This window comes from Aotus nancymaae, unplaced genomic scaffold (genome assembly GCF_030222135.1).
Source record: "Aotus nancymaae isolate 86718 unplaced genomic scaffold, 86718_ANA_hifiasm-v0.15.2.pri h1tg000029l, whole genome shotgun sequence".
NCBI lineage: Eukaryota > Metazoa > Chordata > Mammalia > Primates > Aotidae > Aotus > Aotus nancymaae.
The window spans coordinates 43,679,101-43,697,806 of record NW_026988442.1 but is presented as its reverse complement, the minus strand read 5'-3'; the positions used below and the strand labels follow the sequence as shown (position 1 = coordinate 43,697,806).

General features: G+C 40.6%; 1 protein-coding gene across 1 annotated transcript in view; it reads left to right on the top strand.

The window, feature by feature from the left end:
* NOSTRIN (nitric oxide synthase trafficking) overlaps positions 1-18,706 on the top strand; it is a 62,990-nt gene that overhangs the window by 21,903 nt on the left and 22,381 nt on the right. Inside the window, exons 3-8 of the mRNA XM_012440630.2 lie at positions 692-775; positions 4,562-4,624; positions 4,826-4,907; positions 7,833-7,895; positions 10,581-10,679; positions 17,066-17,191. Of these exons, the coding sequence (XP_012296053.1) occupies positions 692-775; positions 4,562-4,624; positions 4,826-4,907; positions 7,833-7,895; positions 10,581-10,679; positions 17,066-17,191 (517 nt within the window). The remainder of the gene's footprint in view (positions 1-691; positions 776-4,561; positions 4,625-4,825; positions 4,908-7,832; positions 7,896-10,580; positions 10,680-17,065; positions 17,192-18,706) is intronic.

The following is an 18,706-nucleotide window of genomic DNA, read 5'->3' as shown; positions in this document are numbered from 1 at the left end:
CTGTAATCACAGCTACTTGAGAGGCTGAGGTAGGAGAATTGCCTGAACCTGGGACGTGGAGGTTGCAGTGAGCCAAGGTTGCACCACTGCACTCGGGTCTGGGCAACAAGAGTGAAACTCCACCTCGAAAACAAAACAAAACAAAAATACCTCTCACTTTTTAGGATTCTCTTGGATACCCTTCAGGATTATGCTTAAGGACAAGAGGATCCTTGTAGTAAACAAATCATCTCTTCTTTACATAGGCATTACATTTTCACCCTGATCCTTCCTTCATGCATGTGTGTGTGTGTGTATGTGTGTGTGTCTGTATGTGTGTATGTGTGTGTATGTTTGCTTGATTTCTAGCCAGCGCAGCCTTTTTTTTTTTTTTTTTGAGATAGAGTCTTGCTTTGTCACCCAGGCTAGATTGCAGTGTCACGATCTCAGGTCTGCAACCTCTGCCTCCTACATTCAAGTGGTACTCGGACCTCAGCCTTCCAAGTTGCTGGGATTACAGGCACCCAGTACCATGCCTGGCTAATTTTTGTGTTTTTAGTAGAGACAGAGTTTCACCATGTTAGCCAGGCTGGTGTCAAATTCCTGGCCTCAAGTGATCTACCTGCCTCGGCCTCCCAGAATGCTGGGATTACAGGCGTGAGCCACTGTGTCTGGCCCAGCACATCCTACTTAACTGGTCCTCTCCTAACAGGGCAAACCTGGAAATTAGCTATGCCAAAGGACTTCAGAAACTGGCAAGCAAGCTGACCAAAGCATTACAGAACACAAGGAAAAAGTAAGTATTGTGGCAGAGGTAAGGCAAAAATCATCCCCCACTTTTTTTTTGTTTGTTTTTTTTTTGCGACAGGGTCTTGCTCTGTCACCCAGGTTGGAGTGCAATGGCACAATCACAACTCACTGTACCCTCAATCCCTCAGCCTCAAGCGATCCACCCAGCCTCCTGAGTAGAGTAGCTGGGACCATGCCCTGCTAATTTTTTTTGTTTTTTATAGAGACAAGATCTTACTATATTGCCCAGGTTGGTCTTGAACTCCTGGGCTCAAGCAATCCTCTTGCCTTGGCCTTCCAAAGTGCTGGGATGACATGTGTGAGCCACCACACCCAGCAAAATCATTCTTAAACATAGTAAAAACTGACATACGTTCCATTCAAACGTCCTCTTATAAACATGGCAGGTACATCACATCAAACATGGCTTCCAGTTCTTGGGTATTTACTGTTGTGTCACGCACTGTGTTAATCTTTTACTGATACTCTCATTTAATCCTCATAAGAACCCTTGAGAGGTCTTGTTATCCCTGTTTACAGATAAGGACTTGAGGCTTGGAAAGTTCAAGATACTTTCCCCAATCATCTAGATCACGAGTTGCAGAGCTGGATTCTTCCTCAGTTTGTATGACTCCTAAGGCCATATTCATAATAGGTCTTGGTGATGACATTTAACTTGGGAGGTGGTATTGTTAAAGTCAGATCGTCTTGGAGTCAGGAAGTGTGAATCCTGCGTTCTCCCTCCTCTATGACCTTTGACAAATAACCTGGCCTCTGTGCGCCTTTCTTCCTCCTCTGTTGGACAGAGCAATAACATGTGCTCTATTGTGTGTGCGTAGGCGTATTAAATGAGATCATGTGTGGAATGAGCTTAGCCCATCAAGTGCCGAAAAGTGTTGGTTCACATTCTTTTCAATATATTGCAGCACAAAGAATGAAGTAGATTCCTTTATTAGGGCTAGAGAGGAAAGATACTGGTATACCAGAAATAGTTCATTGGTGGTAATTTGCTACGAAGATTCTTGACTAAGGCATGCAGATGTGCCCTTGAACTGGCAGTGCCATTGTAGAGGTCTCCTTTGATGATGAAAGAGAGAAGGAGGGGAAAGGAAGAAAAGAAGCCTTCTGGAGGCTCCAACTCCCACTCTTCCTTAGGCATCAACCATAATAGCAAATGGTGGCATTGAAATTGCTCTGACTTTTAGCTTTATTTTTATTTTTAGGACAGTTATTTTAGCAGACTACAGAGAAACCAGTATAGCACAGTGGTTGAGTATAGACAGACTGCCCAGGTTTAAATTCTAACTCTACCACTTACTGGGTGAGTGACCTAGTACAATTTATCTTACCTCTTAAGGTCTCTTTAAAATGAAAGTAAAGGCTATCTCTTATGGTTGCTGTAAGAATTAAATGAGGTAATACAAGAAGTGTTCTTAGCAGAGTACCTGGCAGGGACCGAAAGCTCTGTGAGTGTCCATTACGTTTTTGATTCTAATTGCATCCTAAGGAATGAGAGGTATAGGAGTGTAGGGGTATGTGCATTGTGTTGCAGTTCTGGCATCCAGCATAATACCACCGGAGAGCTGGCAGGTCCAGAAATGGTAGGCCAACTGGGATTAGTACAGTATTTAACAGTAAACATTAGTCAACTTTTATCCATACCAAAATCTGTGTTAGGTACTGCAGATATCCTGTTACTTCATTACTTCTAATTTTTTCTTTCTTTTCCTTCCTTCCTTGGGCATTTACTGTAACGTCACGCACTTCTTTCCTTCCTTCCTTCCTTCTTCTTTCTTTTCTTTCTCTTTCTTTCTTTCTTTTCTTCTAATTACTTCATTACTTCATTACTTCTAATTTTTTCTTTCTTTTCCTTCCTTCCTTGGGCATTTACTGTAATGTCACGCACTTCTTTCCTTCCTTCCTTCTTTCCTTCCTTCCTTTTCTTTCTCTTTTCTCTCTCTCCCTCCCTCCTTCCTTCCTTCCTTTCCTTCCTTCCTTTTTCTTTCTTTTTCTTTCTTTCTTTTCTCCCTCTCTCCCTCCCTCTCTCTCTCTTCCTTCCTTCTTTCCTTCCTCCCTCCCTCTCTTTCTTTCTTTCTTTCGTCTTTCCATTTTTACCCCTTCTTTTCATAGGTGTTGACAAGTTACTTCTACTTTAAAAGATCAGTTAAATGAAGGCCAGAGATTCTTCCAAGGCCACACAGAAAACAAAGAGGGAGCATCTCCATTCAGACACAGGCCTCTCTGAGACCACATGCTTGCTTTCCTGCCCTGATACCCAGCTCCTCCAAGGGGCAAATGTCAGATTCTCTATGCAAAAATGTGCCTGACTTCATTTTTTAAAAATCAGCTCTGTTGAACTTTAATTTACATGCCATAATAAGCTCCCATTTTAAGCATATGATTTGATCAGTTTTGACATATGTAAATACCTGTGTAGCTACCACAAAAATCAAAACATAGATATTTTTATCATGCCAAAAGATTTATCATGCCTGTTTGCATTCCTTCCTACCCAACCCCAAGCAACCACTGATCTGATTCCTGTCAATATAGACTCATTTAGTGTTTTCTGGACTCTTCTATAATTGTAAGCACGTAGCAGGTACGTTCTTGTGCCTAAGCTTATATCTGGCTTTGGATGTTTAGAAAATCTGGCATCCTTTGGTCTAGTTCTCTTATTCTTAGATTGCAGGATGCAAACTAAGGCATTCGGAGGCCAAACCTCTGCACCATTCTGATTGAGGCAGGGATGCAGATCCACTCCCTTCAGGCCTCTGCCCTTGGGGTTTATTGATGTGATTGGACTTATTACCCTGACAGTTGAAGGCAGAGTATATGGGGCCACTGTGAGCTGGGGTCCTTCTGTGGGACAAAATGACATCACACTCCCTAATCCTCTCGCTATGCCATGAGGATCTCAGTAGCACTATTTGTGTTACATTGAGATAACGCTCATAGGACCACAAAATATCTGAGCTCTTGTCCTCAAATCCAGCAGGGAATATGAGCTGGACTCCAACTCCAAGAGCAGCAGCAGGATGTGAGGAGGGCTCTCAAGCCCTTTCTAACTTAACTTTTCTGAGTTTCAGTTTTTTCATCTGTTAAATGGGCAGCTTGAAAACATTGTCTTTGAGCGCTTCTAACCAACCTGTTCTTACCCTTGGCTATTTTATTTCCCCAATTTTATTTTATTTTACTTTTATTGCTTATTTTTTTCTTTTTGTGGGGAGAGGGGCTCAGGGGATAGGGTCTTGCTCTGTTGCTCAGGCTGGAGTACAGTGGCATGATCATAGCTCACTGCAGCTTCCTGGGCTCAAGCAATCCTCCTGCCTTGGCCTCCCTAGTAGCTAGGACTCTGGGCGTGCATCACCATAACTGGCTAATTTTAAATGCTTTTTGTAGAGACAAGGTCTTGCTGTATGTGTCACACAGGATCGTTTTGAACCTGTGGCCTCAAGTGATCCTCTCACCTCGGCCTCCTAAAGTGCTGGGATTTACAGGCACTTTAGGAGGGTGAGGCAGGTGCCACCACACCTGGTCATTTCCCCTATTTTATAGAGATATGAAATAGGAAATGAAAATCTAAATGAAAAATGACTGCAAAAAAAGCAGTATATATAATGCGTAGAGTGCAAATAAATGTATTGGCAGAATTTAATCTCATGGAGAAATTGAAATAAGGTTAGGGAAGTGAATGCAATTGTTGAATGTGGTGAATCAGATGTGATGCTGTATTTCACAGTTTCCTGGGTAAATTACACTCACCTTTGTTCCCCACTGTTTTTGCCTTTAGCTGTGTCAGCAGTGCCTGGGCCTGGGCCTCGGAGGGAATGAAATCCACAGCAGAACTCCATCAGTGAGTGCTCCCACCCTCGCCTTTCTCCAACTCCAAAGGGAGTCATAAATATTTAAAGTGGGTGTGCTACAAATATTCCACTTCAAACTTGCACTGAATAGATGTGCCGTAACACACTATTTTATTTCCCCAGAAAGTAATTTGGAAAGTAGATGTAAACCCTCATATTATACTCGTATGTCTTGTGTGTTTTATTTCCAGGAAACTTGGCAAAGCAATTGAATTGGAAGCAATAAAACCGACATATCAAGTCCTAAATGTACAAGAGAAGAAGAGAAAATCAGTGAGTCCAAACCTTTCTTTTCTCTTCCTGTGTAAAGCAAGATTCCTGTGTTTAGCCCAAAAAGGAAAAGGCGATCTGAAAGTTGTACCAGGTTTCAAGAATTTATCCTAAAAATAAAATAAATACTTGCATTTATTTTAAAATAAATGAATAATAAAAAAATGCAATCCAAGATTTATGTCCAAGGATGTTAGAGCATTGTTTGTAATAGTGAAAAACTAGAAACTACTGAGTCATTCAAAATAAATTGTCATAAATTCAAGCAGTAGAATACTTTGCAACCATTAAAAATCTTATAGAAGAGTTAATCACATGGGGATTTTTTTTCACAGTATACTGTGAAATAAAGCAGAATAAAAAAATATAATTGATAACAATCTCAACTTCATAAAATGAATACGTATATACATGTTTAGAAAAAACTGGAAGACACTTCTCAATATGTTAATAAGAATGATCTTTAGATTGTGAAATTAAAGGTTATTTTTATTTCATTTTTATACTTTTTACATTTTTAAAACAATTTTGTAATTCTATTTGTAAATAGGAGAATGATAAGCACAATTTTTACAAACATGTTTTCTATGCTTATCAGCTTGGTATTATGTAAAGTGATAATGGACACAATCCTCAAATATTCTAAAAATTACAGAAAAATAATTAAACAATCCTTTCAGGGGCACTTGATCCTCTAATAGCGGATCCTCTACTCTCTCTGTGCCTTTCCTTCTACAACAGTTTCTTGCTTGCTTTCTCTCTTCCCTCCTCCCTCCCTCCCTCCCTCCCTCCTTCCTTTAGTTTTTTTTTTGTTGTTGTTTTTTTGACAGAGTTTTGCTCTTGTCACCCAGGCTGGAGTTCAACGGCAAGATCTTGGCTTGCTGCAACCTCCACGTCCCAGGTTCAAGTGATTCTCCTGCCTCAGCCTCCCAAGTAGCTAGGACTACAGGCACCTGCCACCATGCCTGGCTAATTTTTGTATTTTTAGTAGAGGTCAGGTATCGCCATGTTGGCCAGGACGGTCTTGAACTCCCGTCCTCAGGCGATTCGCCCATCTCGGCCTCCCAAAGTGCTGGGATTACCGGTGTGAGCCACCACACTCAGCCTAGAACAGTTTCTTTTGTGTCCTTTTTTCTTTTTCTTTGTGTGTCATTCAGTAGTTAAGCACTTTATATACTCTATTTCCAGGCAACATAATTGGGTATTTAATAAATGCTGCTTGACTCTGATAGGGGTGAGGTTGTGGTCACTGTTTGTTTCAGGACCAGGAGCAGGTAAGATGTTTGTAAGCTGTGGTAGGTGGTCCCTCTGAAGGGAAGGGGCAGTGGTTAAGGGGGAGTCTCAAGGGACCGCAGTCCGATGAAGCACATCCTAACAGTGGCAAGTCAGAAAGTTGAGGAGAGATGTGAGAGTTCTGATCGAAGAGAAATTATTTTTAAAAATTTTATTCAAACTTACTAAACTGAGTCAGGAAGTAGAATTGATGTTTGTATGTACATAGGTATATTTTACCAGAATGGATGTTCTATTCAGAGTTTCAGGTAATGGACAGAACTTGATAGGAATTACTAGCAAGCAATATGATCTTCTGCCTTTGCAAGCCAACTTAATAAAAACCAATTACTTGTCTATATTTCATTGATTACAAAAATTTTTTATACTACGTAATAATATGAAGTCACTAGCATTTCTTTAGTATTTACCATAAATGAGGCATGGTGCTGTGATAACTGATCATAGTGCTTTAGTTAATGGATATCATGAACCCCCCAAACTGCTGGTCCTGTTTATCTTCTTTTCGGCATTGCCCCTCTTCACTGCACCCCATCACCCCACTCCACTCTCTCACAAAAGATAAAAGATTAGATTTCATTTTTTAAAGTGAACTTGCTCCACATTCCAGCCACATACATAGAGTCAAAAGTGGCATAGTACATAAAACATTTTCATTGTGTCGGTTACAATGAACCATATATTCTAAATTTAACCAACTGGAAAAAAAAAAGTGTAGCATTTGCTAGGTCTCAGAGTGGTTGAATAATGTCTAATCTGCTGGGTCTATGTTCCAGGGAAAAAGGTTCTGTTGTAACTTACATCAGATCTCCCTGGGAATTTGTCTTGATCATTTTCATCATTATTGTTACTGTTTCTTCGGATGTTTAAAAGCAAGGGGAAAAGTTAATTATGATTAAGAGTTCAATATCTTTGAAACTAAAGCGATATTCACTTCAGGGGCAATAAAGACACATAGCAAAATTGGCACTGCTAGGACTGTTACCAGTTTTCATGCATGCTGATGTTTTTGCTGCATGGATTGACATTTAAGATGATATGATGGGACCAGCGCATGCAAGGAGCCCTTGCACATGACTGTACATGTTTATGTGCTACATGCTTATAGATTAGAAATAATTATTTTACCAAGCCCTGTTACTTGACACAGGGATAAGATAATTTGGCTAATATGTCCATTGTAGGATCTTGAAATTCTCATGAATTGTGATAGCGATTGATAAACCAGTTCTGTGACTGTCTTAGTTCAGGCTTCTCTAACAAAATACTATAAATGGGATAGCTTATAAATAACAGAAATTTATTTCTCACAGTTCTAGACGCTGGGAAATCCAAGATCAAGGCACCCACACATTAGCTGTCTGATGAGGGCCCACTTCCTGGTTCATCAGTGGCTGTTTACTCACTGCAACCTCACATGGCAGAAGGGGCAAGCAGCTCTTGGGGTCTCTTTTATAAGGGCACTAATCTTATTCATGGGGCTCCACCCTCATGACCTAATCATCTCCCAAAGGCCTCACCTCCAAATACCATCACACCGAGGGAATAGGAAAATTTTAGGGGCACAAACATTTAGTCTATTGCAGTGACTAAACAAGAAGAAAGCAAAACTGTTTCTTTTTCCTTCTTCAATAGCTTGACAGTGAAGTTGAAAAGACAGCAAATCTTGTCATTAGCAACTGGAATCAGCAAATTAAGGCAAGTATCCACAAATATCATTTGTGTAAACGCAGTTTTTAGAAGTGAAGTATTTTGCTTTCATACAAATGTGGTGGCATGTTCCAGCATTAGTACTTCTAACTGCTAAGTGAAGAGAAAAATGTTTCCTTACCTGAGTTATTACATAGATATATCTTTCACCCAAACCAATGGAAGTGCATGGCTCTAAATATGATTATTTAGCACTCATGTGCTAAGTGCTATATATTTATTTATTTAATCATCACGACAAGTCAGCGTCATATGTCATTGTGCATTGCCCCATTTTACAGATGGGGAAATGGAGACACAGAGAGTTTAAGTAATTTGCTCAAGGTTACAGAGTCGGTTAACGGTTGAACCAATGGTTGTCACAAGTTGGGTTTCAGGTTCACTGCTCTTAATCATTACATTATACTGACTGCCTTTCTGTATAATTTGTAACTTACAACAAATGACAAACACTGCCTGGGTTTTATTTTTTTCATTTGTAGAAAGGTGTTAGTGATCTCTATATCACTAGTGAGAGTGGCCCAGAGAGGGGAGGGTAGTGATTTGTAAAAGGGGACGTGTGTATCAATTTCATGAGTATTGAGGTCCACTTTTTGTGCACAGCACTATACTAAGGCATGATTTTTTTTCAAGTAATTTAAAGTTTAGTTGGCTAGATGACATACGTGCAGGAAATAGGGAATACATTCTAAAGAGAGGAATTATGATCTGGTGTGGGAAGCTAGAGCATATCAGTATGAGTTCTTAAGCAGAGAAAATAACAGATGGGATCCATATGCACAGAAGAATATTTTAGAACAGTATAGTATAGAAGGAATTCATTTCGGGTAGAAAGAATTAGCAGTAAATCTGCTAAGAAGATTCAACGAACCCCTCTGAGAAGACTTGTTCTCTAAGAGTTGAAATCCTTTTTCATCTCCAAAGTGTAAGTGCCCACAGAGAACCTTTACAAGTAAATAGCCACTCGTGCCAAATAACTAGAGGCAGATGCCCTCAGAAACAGGCGAACTTGGTGTTACTTCCAAAGCTTCTGCTGAAACTAAGGACTGACACCATAAGACCAAGGACATTAATAAAAAATGTTTGATGTAAGTGAATTTCTATATCCATAGTAGTTACAATGGTAAAAGGATGCTCATGAGAATCACTTTTATAATAAATATTTTGAAGTCCCAGAAAAGTATCCAGTCATTTGTTTTTAGATTTGCTCTGGATTTTATGAGTTTTCTTTAAAATGAGTTGTTTTTTATTTTTTTAAAGAAATAGAGACAGGGTCTTGCTATGTTGCCCAGGCTGATCCAGAACTCCTGGGCACAAGGGATCTGCCCACCTCAGCTTCCCAAAATGCAGGGATTACAGGCATGAGCCACTACACCCAGCCTTTAAAAGGATTTGGTTTTAAAAATCCATTATTTTTCAATATTCAGCTTTCACAGGAAATTCAATACAATGAATCAAAAGCCAGAAATAATGCTGAGAGGGTGCAATTTCTCCCAAGAACAAAAAATATCTTTTATTTTTTCCCAGTTTCTATCAAGTCATTTTTCTAAATAAAAGGTTTCATTTCTTTATGAAGAGTGACAGAGAAATTAGAGAACAGAAAATTCTTGGGCTATAATAATTTTCTCCCCAGTTACAATTCAAGGGATTCAGTATGTCAGTAATGAAATACAGTCTATTTGAAAGATTCTAATGAAAAGCCTTAGAAGACCAAATATTCATGCCTCACAATCTCATTTCCCAGCAGGCATGTGGCTGATGGGAGGTGGATGAAGAGGGCCAGGAGCTTAGTTCTTTAATTTTCCTTTTCAGAGGTTTCCCATGTTTAGAGGGAGGCAGAAGGCTTTGCCTCTGATTCCCAAGCTAAAAAATCAAGGAAGAGAGACCTTTCCTTTACCATCTGGTTTGACAGTCCTTGCAATCTTAAGGCTAAAAGCCAGTCTTTCAATCAGTCCACCTCCTGAACAGGCTAAATCCAACTCAAACCAAATTCTGTTTGCTTAGTTTATCTCTGGAGCATGATCTTCAGCCAAATTCAACTATGTAGATTAGGAAATGATCCCCTAACTCTTAACCCGCTTCAAGGTGTCAGCATGAACAGGGTAGGGAGACTCTGAGTGTGCCTTCCTTCCCCACTTCTTTCTACTTCTCTGACTCCAGCAAGTGCGGGGCATTTCACAAGATGCCAGGCAAATGCCCGGCTCTCAGTCTTGGGCATTGGGGAGCAGAATTGCGACCCTTGCTGCAAGTTTTAAGAGAACATCTTGAAACAATCTCAGTTGTGCCCCAGATTGATGTAAAGAATGATGCAGGCAGTCTTCTGTGTTTGCTGTGATATTTTTTGTGGTAAAGCCATTATGCTCACTAGAACATTATTCTGGAGGCTTGCAGGCCTTCAATGATTTAGCAAAATTCATAACCCTCTTGAGGGTACCTGATATAATGAAAAAATATCCAGGAGTTCTCAGGACAAAGTGTTAGCTGCTCTGATGTTTTAGGTACATTTTGAGGTGAGGGTGGGAATGAAGAACTAAAAATACACATTTTTTTTTTTAGACTTTGGAGGATTCTAGGATACATAATCATTAAAGCTAGCATATGAATGTGCTTTGTTCCAAAAGAGAAGAAGAGTTTTCTCTTGGTATTAGCTTCTGTTCCTTTTTTTTACTCTAGGCCAAGAAGAAATTAATGATTAGTACCAAGAAACATGAAGCACTTTTCCAGCTTGTAGAAAGCTCCAAGCAATCTATGACTGAGAAGGAGAAGCGGAAGGTAAGCTGTCATGGCTGGCTGGGCACATGTGGCTTAGAGACGGATGGACTTGCTGCCCTTAGCTACGAACACAAGAGAACAGGTTGATTCCTCCTTCTCTGGGATCCCTGCAGAGATGTAGCTTGACAGAGCATAAAAGGGGATTCTAAATCATTCCTGGCGTGTGTGCATACATACACGCACACACACACATATTTTAAACTTTTTTATTTTGATTTTTTTTAAAGAGAAGGGATCTCACTGTGTTGCCCAGGCAGGCATCAAAGTTCTAGGCTCAAGGGATCCTCCCACCTCAGCCTCTCAAGTAGCTGGAACTACAGGAGTGTGCTACTGTGCCTGGCCCACATATTTTTAAAAAATATTATTGACAGATGACAAATGAGACCAATGATATGGGAACTCTATTAATGTTACCTTTAAAAACCTCTCAACTAATACCCTAAATAAGTAAAAAAAATATACATATGTTGTTTGTTACATATAGTACTTTACTTATTACGTTAATATGTTATGAACATTATAAAGCATAGAGGTAGAAATGTTTGCAGGTTGAGATAAAGATGAAATAATATTTTAAATGATTAGCAAACCATGATGTTTTTAGATAATCATTAAGTAATGTTTTCAGGCAAAATACATACTTGGAACAAGGTTCAGCTTTAACCATAGTAAATTTAAATGTATATTTCTAATAGTCTTCTTGATAATTTTTTTTTTTTTTTAGAAAGAGTCTCACTCTGTGGCCCAGGCTGGAGTGCAGTGGCACAATCTTGGCTCACTGCAACCTCCGGCTCCTGGACTCAAGTGATTCTCCCACCCCAGCTTCCCAAGTAGCTGGGACTACAGGTGAACACCACCATACTTAGCTAAATTTTTTTGTATTTTAATAGAGACAGGGTTTCACCATGTTGGCCAGGCTGGTCTCAAACCCCTGACCTCAAGTGATCTGCCTGCCTTAGCCTCTCAAAGTACTGGGATTACAGGCATGAGCCAACTGTACCCAGCCAGCCTTCTCAATAATTTTTAATTTGTTCATCAAAATTTTTGTCAGATCTCATTTCAGTGTTTGCCCTTTCACATGGGTAGTGACACACTCACAACGAGGAGAGGTGGCAACATCAGCTCTGACATTTTGCTATGGATTCTTTGCAGTTAAATTGTTAGTAGTAACATCAATCTACAGCTTCTTGGCAGAAATCTTCTAAGATATTTGTGCATTTTGTGTATGTTAACCTAATTGGAGCCAGATAATGTCTGTAAAACCACATGGCTCAGGTATATGTCAATGGTCACATGTTCCAGATGTTGGAAGGGAAGACACAGTCAGGGCCTAGGGCAGCTTTTCAGGTTGCAGAATCCCCAGCCTTCTCCAGGCCATATCAGAATCCATAACTGTCCACGTGTGAGCACCAGTGTAGACCCATATATTAAATAAGAGTAAGCTTGACAACTGTGTTTTTAGGCAAAATGAACACAAATAATATTGGGGTATAGGAATAAAGATTTTCTGTTCACACCCCAATAGATTATCTTGCACACCTCTTGTGGTATGTGCCCCAGTTGAAAACCTTTGAAATAGTCAATATCTTTTCCAAAAGATGAGTCCCCACTAAGGAAATGCAGCCAGCACTACTGCAACCCCTTAAGAGGAATAGAAAATTGTCATCGCAAGTAGCTCTTTCATTTCATCTGAAGAAATATCCATTGAATAACTTAATTTCATTGTTAGCAAGATTTTACAAGATTCTTATTTCTTTCCATGTCAGTCTTCACAGTTGGAAATGATCATAACGAGTATTGAGGCGAACCCACAGTCTGTTAAAATACTCAGTGCCAGGGCCTGCCAAGGCATTCTGAGCACTCATTAGAAGATATTCTTTATTGATGTCGTGCAATATTAAAGAAAAAAGTATGGCAGCTAAGTAGTGAATTTTCTCTTCCTACCCTCATCAGCAGATTCCCTGGGAAGTAAAGGTCCACAGTGCTCTCTCCCCTCCTCCAGCTGTTAACCATAACCTTGGCTGTTACTGTCACAAACCCATGCCATCTTCACTGCTTAATCTGGCAGCTTTTGTTAATCCTGAAGCTGAACACCCAAGAGGGGGACATTCATTTTCTCATCTCACATAGAAGCGCTCATGATCACCTGAGCTGATGCTCTGTGCTGCTCAGCAAATTCTTCCTGGTTTCCTGCCCAGCAGTCTTGGTTCTCACCAGAAGCTGATCTAAGCCTCCGTTCTCCTCACACCTCCATCCACGCACTCCTGGCACAGTATCTTGCCTCCTACCTCATAGAGTAAATAGAAGTCAGCACAGCCACCTGCCTACTGAAGTAATAGCATTTACATATCTGCAGTGGAGAGGCCAGTTCTCCATCCTGTGCTCTAATCTCATTCCATCCTGCCTCCCAGAGGCCCTCTCTTGATTATCCCATATTTCCCATGTCTTGGACAGCCCCCTCCCTAATGATTCCTCCCCACCAGGCTTCTATAATTACCCCTGTCTTATAGTCTGTTCAGGCTGCTATAACCAAGTTCCATAGATGGGGTGGCTTCAACAACAGACATTCTGGAAGTGTGGGATCAGGGTGCTATCTGGCGAGGCCCCCTGTTTCAGGCTGCAGACTGGCTACTTCTCCTTGCATCCTCACATCGTGGGAAGAGAGCAAGGGAGCTCTCTGGGGCCTCTTCTAAAAGGGCACTAATCCCATTCATGACCTAATCTGGTGGCAGAGGGGCACAAATAGTCTATTGCACCTTCTCCCCATCTTGGAAGAGTAAAGAAATTTGCAGGGACACATTTGTATGGGGTCTCCCGTTCCTCTCCAGATGTTGTCATGTCTTCTTTTTAGAATATATCTTAGTGAAAGGGGTGTCTGCTCTGTTTCCACTTTCTCATCTTCTGTTCACTCTTCAAATCACCCTAATCAAGCTTTCCCCATCTTTCCACTAAGAGTATTCTTGCCATCAAAAACAATGTCTTCCCATTGCTAAAGCCAATAGGTACTTTCCAAGTCTTACCTTAGTTATCAGCAGTATTAAGCATTGTTTACTTCCCCTTTCTAGAAATGTTCTCTTCCTTTTTTTTTTTTTTTTTTTTGAGACGGAGTTTCGCTCTTGTTACCCAGGCTGGAGTGCAATGGCGCGATCTCGGCTCACCGTAACCTCCACCTCCTGGGTTCAGGCAATTCTCCTGCCTCAGCCTCCTGAGTAGCTGGGATTACAGGCACGCGCCACCATGCCCAGCTAAGTTTTTGTATTTTTAGTAGAGACGGGGTTTCACCATGTTGACCAGGATGGTCTCAATCTCTTGACCTCGTGATCCACCTGCTTCGGCCTCCCAAAGTGCTGGGATTACAGGCGTGAGCCACTGTGCCCGGCTGAAATGTTCTCTTCTTTTATCCTTATTAACACCTCATGATTTTGGCTTTCCTACTACTTTCTGTTCATCTTAAATTAGATATCCTTATGGGTTCCCCTTTTTGGTCTGATCTTTATATACTGCAGTTTCTGAAGATTTCTCTCCTGGGCCTCTCTGTTGTCTTCACCACGTCTCTCCAGTGTCTGATACAGTACTCTCAATATCAGTTACTCAATAAATAATATGCACACAATAAATATATTCTCAAGGCTTCAACTATAGTATCTATGCTGGCAATAGCCAAATTGATACCTCCAGCCCAAACTAATCTGTAAACTGCTTTCTGACACCTCAAATTCAATATCCAAAATCCAACCATCACTTCTCTCTGCCAAAGATAATCTTTATTCCTGTGTTCTCTATGTCTTTGAATATCACCACCCACCATATCCTCCCAATTCCAGCTCAAACCAAATACATCAGTGGTGTGATCTCTGCTCACTGCAACCTCCGCCTTCCAGTTTCAAGCAGTCTTCTTGCTTCAGTCTCCCAAGTAGCTGGGACCACAGGCGCCCACCACCATGCTTGGCTAATTTTTGTATTTTTAGAAGATACGGGGTTTCACCATGTTGGCCAGGCTGGTCTGGAACTCCTGACCTCAGGTGGTCCACCCGCCTTGGCCTCCCAAAGTGCTGGGATTACAGGCGTGAGTCACTGCACCAGGCCCAAAGAGGGTCCATTTTAACAGCCTTTGTCTCTGTCCTTGAAACTCCTAAACTGCTAAATCAGGGGGTCCTTAATGTTTTTCAAAGAATGATCTGAAGACTATTTGCATCAGAACCATCTGAGGATCTATAGTCAAAATTCAGATTTTCTAATCCTACTACAGATGTACGAAATAAGTATTGCTACTTGTACAACCCTGGAATTTGCAATTTTACCAGTACTTCAGGTTATTTCTAGACATAGTAAAGTTGGAGAATGGGTTGGGTGCGATGGCCCACACTCATACTCCTGAAACTTTGGGAGGCTGAAGTGAACAGATTGCTTGAGCCCAGTAGTTGGAGACCAGACTGGGTAACATGGTGAAACCCTATCTCTGCAAAAAATACAAAAATTAGCCAGGTGTGGTAGTACATGCCTGTGGTCCCAGCTACCTGGGAGGCTGAGGTGGGAGCATTGATTGAACCTGGGACGGGGATGTAGCAGTGAGCCAGTGAGCCATGATTGTGCCACTGAACTCCAGCCTGGGTGATAGAGCTAGAAAGAAAAAAAAGAGAAGAAGACAAGAGAACAGAAGAGAGAAGAGAGAAAAGAAAAGAAAGAAATCAAATGCTTTATATATATATACAGTTGAAGAATAATTCATGTAATCCAACTTCATTTCTCAGAAACATGAAATTACTTGTCTGAGCATTTTGAAAATCGATTTCAGCTACGCTGGCCCAGGGAGTTTTGTATTACTGTACATTGATTTTTCCAGAAGATTTAGTAATCAGAACAACAAATTTTGGTGATTGGCAAGAGGTGGCTCTTTGGAAGGGAGCAGATCATTGGGGAGCAGGATGAGAGGAAACCATCTATCAAGCTGTCCATAACTTGGTGAACATTGGGCATGTATCTCAGGCTTTTTACTGGCAATAATTACACTCGCTAAATTTGGAGTGCTATGCCAGGTGTAGGGCAGTGTGCAATCTGCCTTACATGTGTAACCTGTGTCAGGGCCGAGGGAAAACTTCCCTTTTGTCCTCTGAAGGTTGGCTAAAAACCACTGACAAGAGGCTGATGAACGGGAGAAAAGGCATACAAATGCATTTGATCACAGTTTTATGTGATGTGGGAGCTCCAGAACAAAGATCCAAAGATACGGGGAACTTGTCTACGTTTATGCTTAGGTTTAACAAAGTATGGACATCCATGTAGAAATATTATTGTACAAAAGGGGTGCAATCGAATGCTAATAGGCTGAGTGGGGAAACCCAGCAAGGCTGTCTTTCTAGACTCTTCTTGGCCTCTCTGTGCAGCGTTCCTTCCTGCTGGGTATGGGGCAGGATCTCTGGAATAGGGATCTTATGACCTACAGTCAAACAAGGTAGGTCAGTAATTTCTTTATGGCCAGTTTTTACACAGAAAGACAGAGGGAAAGTGAGAGTAATATTTTTAGATTTTATGGCTGGCTTTGGAGAAAAGGGGTTCTGGTTTCTGTGAACTTCCTTGGGGAAGAGGGATTCTGGTTCCTACAAATAGCCTCAGGAGAGAATGGGACTGAGAGACAGGAGGGTAAAAGAAGGTCAGAGAGGAACTTTTACTTCTGAGGCTGCTTCTGAGGCCTGCGTTTTGTAGTACTGTTTTCTGAGTTCCAGGATGTGCTGGAATTCTCAAATCAACCCAGTGTGTATAAATTACCTAACCCCATCACAGAGATGAGAAAGCTGTGGCTCAGTCAGGTTAAGTAACTTGTTTGCAGCCAGAACCAGAACTCTTATCCTGGAAGTTTCAGTCCAAAGCTCTACTTCTGGGTTTATATGGTAAAAGTAAAATAATATTGCTAGATAGGACAGTAGCCAGACTCATTCTAAAAATTAATTCTAAAAATTGTATGATTCCACAAGTATCTACCTAACCCGGTAAGAAATGCAGGCCCCTAAAGGATTTACCAGATAAGACTATGGGATTCATTGGCCAACTGCAGTTTGACCTGTACTGTCAATTCTCAAAAGCTGTGTTGTTTGACCTTCTCCTTGATTGCTTGAGTGTAGACAAATCACTTCCTATTTAAGGGTCTCAATCTCCTCATGTGTAAAACTGGGGGGATCATACTGTAAGGCCCTTAGGTTTCCTTCCGGTTTGGCCATGCCTTCTTTTCTGATAAAAATCTTTGGTTTTGTCAACTATAGTCACTGTTTATGACCCTACATGAGAAGTAAGAAACATATCATTGAGCCACATACAAGTATTTCTATGGAATTACAAAGGGCTTTCAAAAATGTGTTAGTGAATGTGTGACATTGATCTTTTTACATTAGCTCCTCAATAAACTGACAAAATCAACTGAGAAGTTGGAAAAGGAAGATGAAAATTACTACCAAAAAAACATGATGGGTTATTCTACCAGACTGAAATGGGAAAACACTCTAGAAAACTGCTACCAGGTAAGTTATATATTTACTTTTTTTCTTCTTCCGTGGAGCTTTGCGTGACCTTGAAGATGGAGGTCAGATCTACAATGACAAGACCTGCCCTCTGTCTTAGCTATGACATGCATATTGTGACTCTAGACAAACCACATTTCCTCTCATTGTTTCAATTTCTCCATGTCAATCACCAGTGACAATTTATTAAATTTCATTGGCCAGAGTTTCCGCTCCTAATTCTTAGTGGACAGGATAGCATTCAGCTAACTTCAAAAAGTGCTGTCAAAGTCAAGTGTAAATGAAGGCTTAAGTGTTAGGTCCTTGGAAATTAGTTTTAGGCATAAGCAGTGACTCATACAGCGATCGCTTAAGGAGGTCAGGCATTGTGTTAGGCACTGGAGATACAGAGCAGTGAATAAAGTAACATCGCAACACTTGAGATGTGTACATCTCAGTGGGAAAAGCAGACACATAAAGAAGGAATTGTGGCAAATTATCTGATAAAAAACAGGCAAAAGATGTCAGCAAGCACATTACAAAAAGAGAAATCAAAATCATCGATAAACCTATGAAACAATGCTACATCATTTGGCAAAAATTAGAACTTGACAATATTAAGTGTTGGTAAGGATGTTAGGAAACTAGAATTATTGTACCCCTGTAGTGGGAATAAAAATAATGGTTATCTAGTGAAACTAAAATAAGCATGTACTCACCACATAGCAGTTTTCCTTTTAGGCATATACCCTACAGAAAAATGTGCACTTGTACTCCAAGAGTGATGCATAAGAACGTTTTATTGCAGAATTGTTTATAATTGCATGTGAGTAAAAACTGTATGCAATCTTCATACCCATCAAGAGAAGAATTCCTCTTCAAATAATGTCTAATTTGGAAAGTGAACTAATATCCAGCAGTGAAAAGTTAATTAAAATTGTATTTAAACATGAATTAACCTCAAAAAACATGATGTTGAAGAAAAGAAATATATCACTTATACAATCTCTGTAAATTAAAATTCTTCTAAACTCATGCACAAACTATACTGAGTTTATATGTGTGTGTTTGTAAACTTATACATATAGACTGGCCCTGTGTTCAGTGGCAGAAATGGAGCCCATGGTGGGAATACAACAGAATTGCCAGAAACAGCCACTCAGCTTATGCACGGCCCCTGGTGAAGCAGTACACGCCCGGGCTCAACATAAATATGACCAAATTAAATAATTATCAATTCTGGAAAGTAAGAACATGAATATTTTGGTTTTCTTTTTCCCCACCTGTTTTAAGTTTAAAAAAAAAAGTTTAGGCCAGGCACAGTGGCTCACACCTGTAAGCCCAGCACTTTGGGAGGCCGAGGCAGGCAGATCACGAGGTCAGGAGTTCGAGACCAGCCTGACCAACCCAGTGAAACCCTGTCTCAACTAAAAATACAAAAATTAGCTGGGCACGGTGGCTCACCCCTTTAATCCCAGCTACTCAGGAAGCTAAGGCAAGAGAATCGCTTGAACCCAGAGGCAGAGGTTGCAGTGA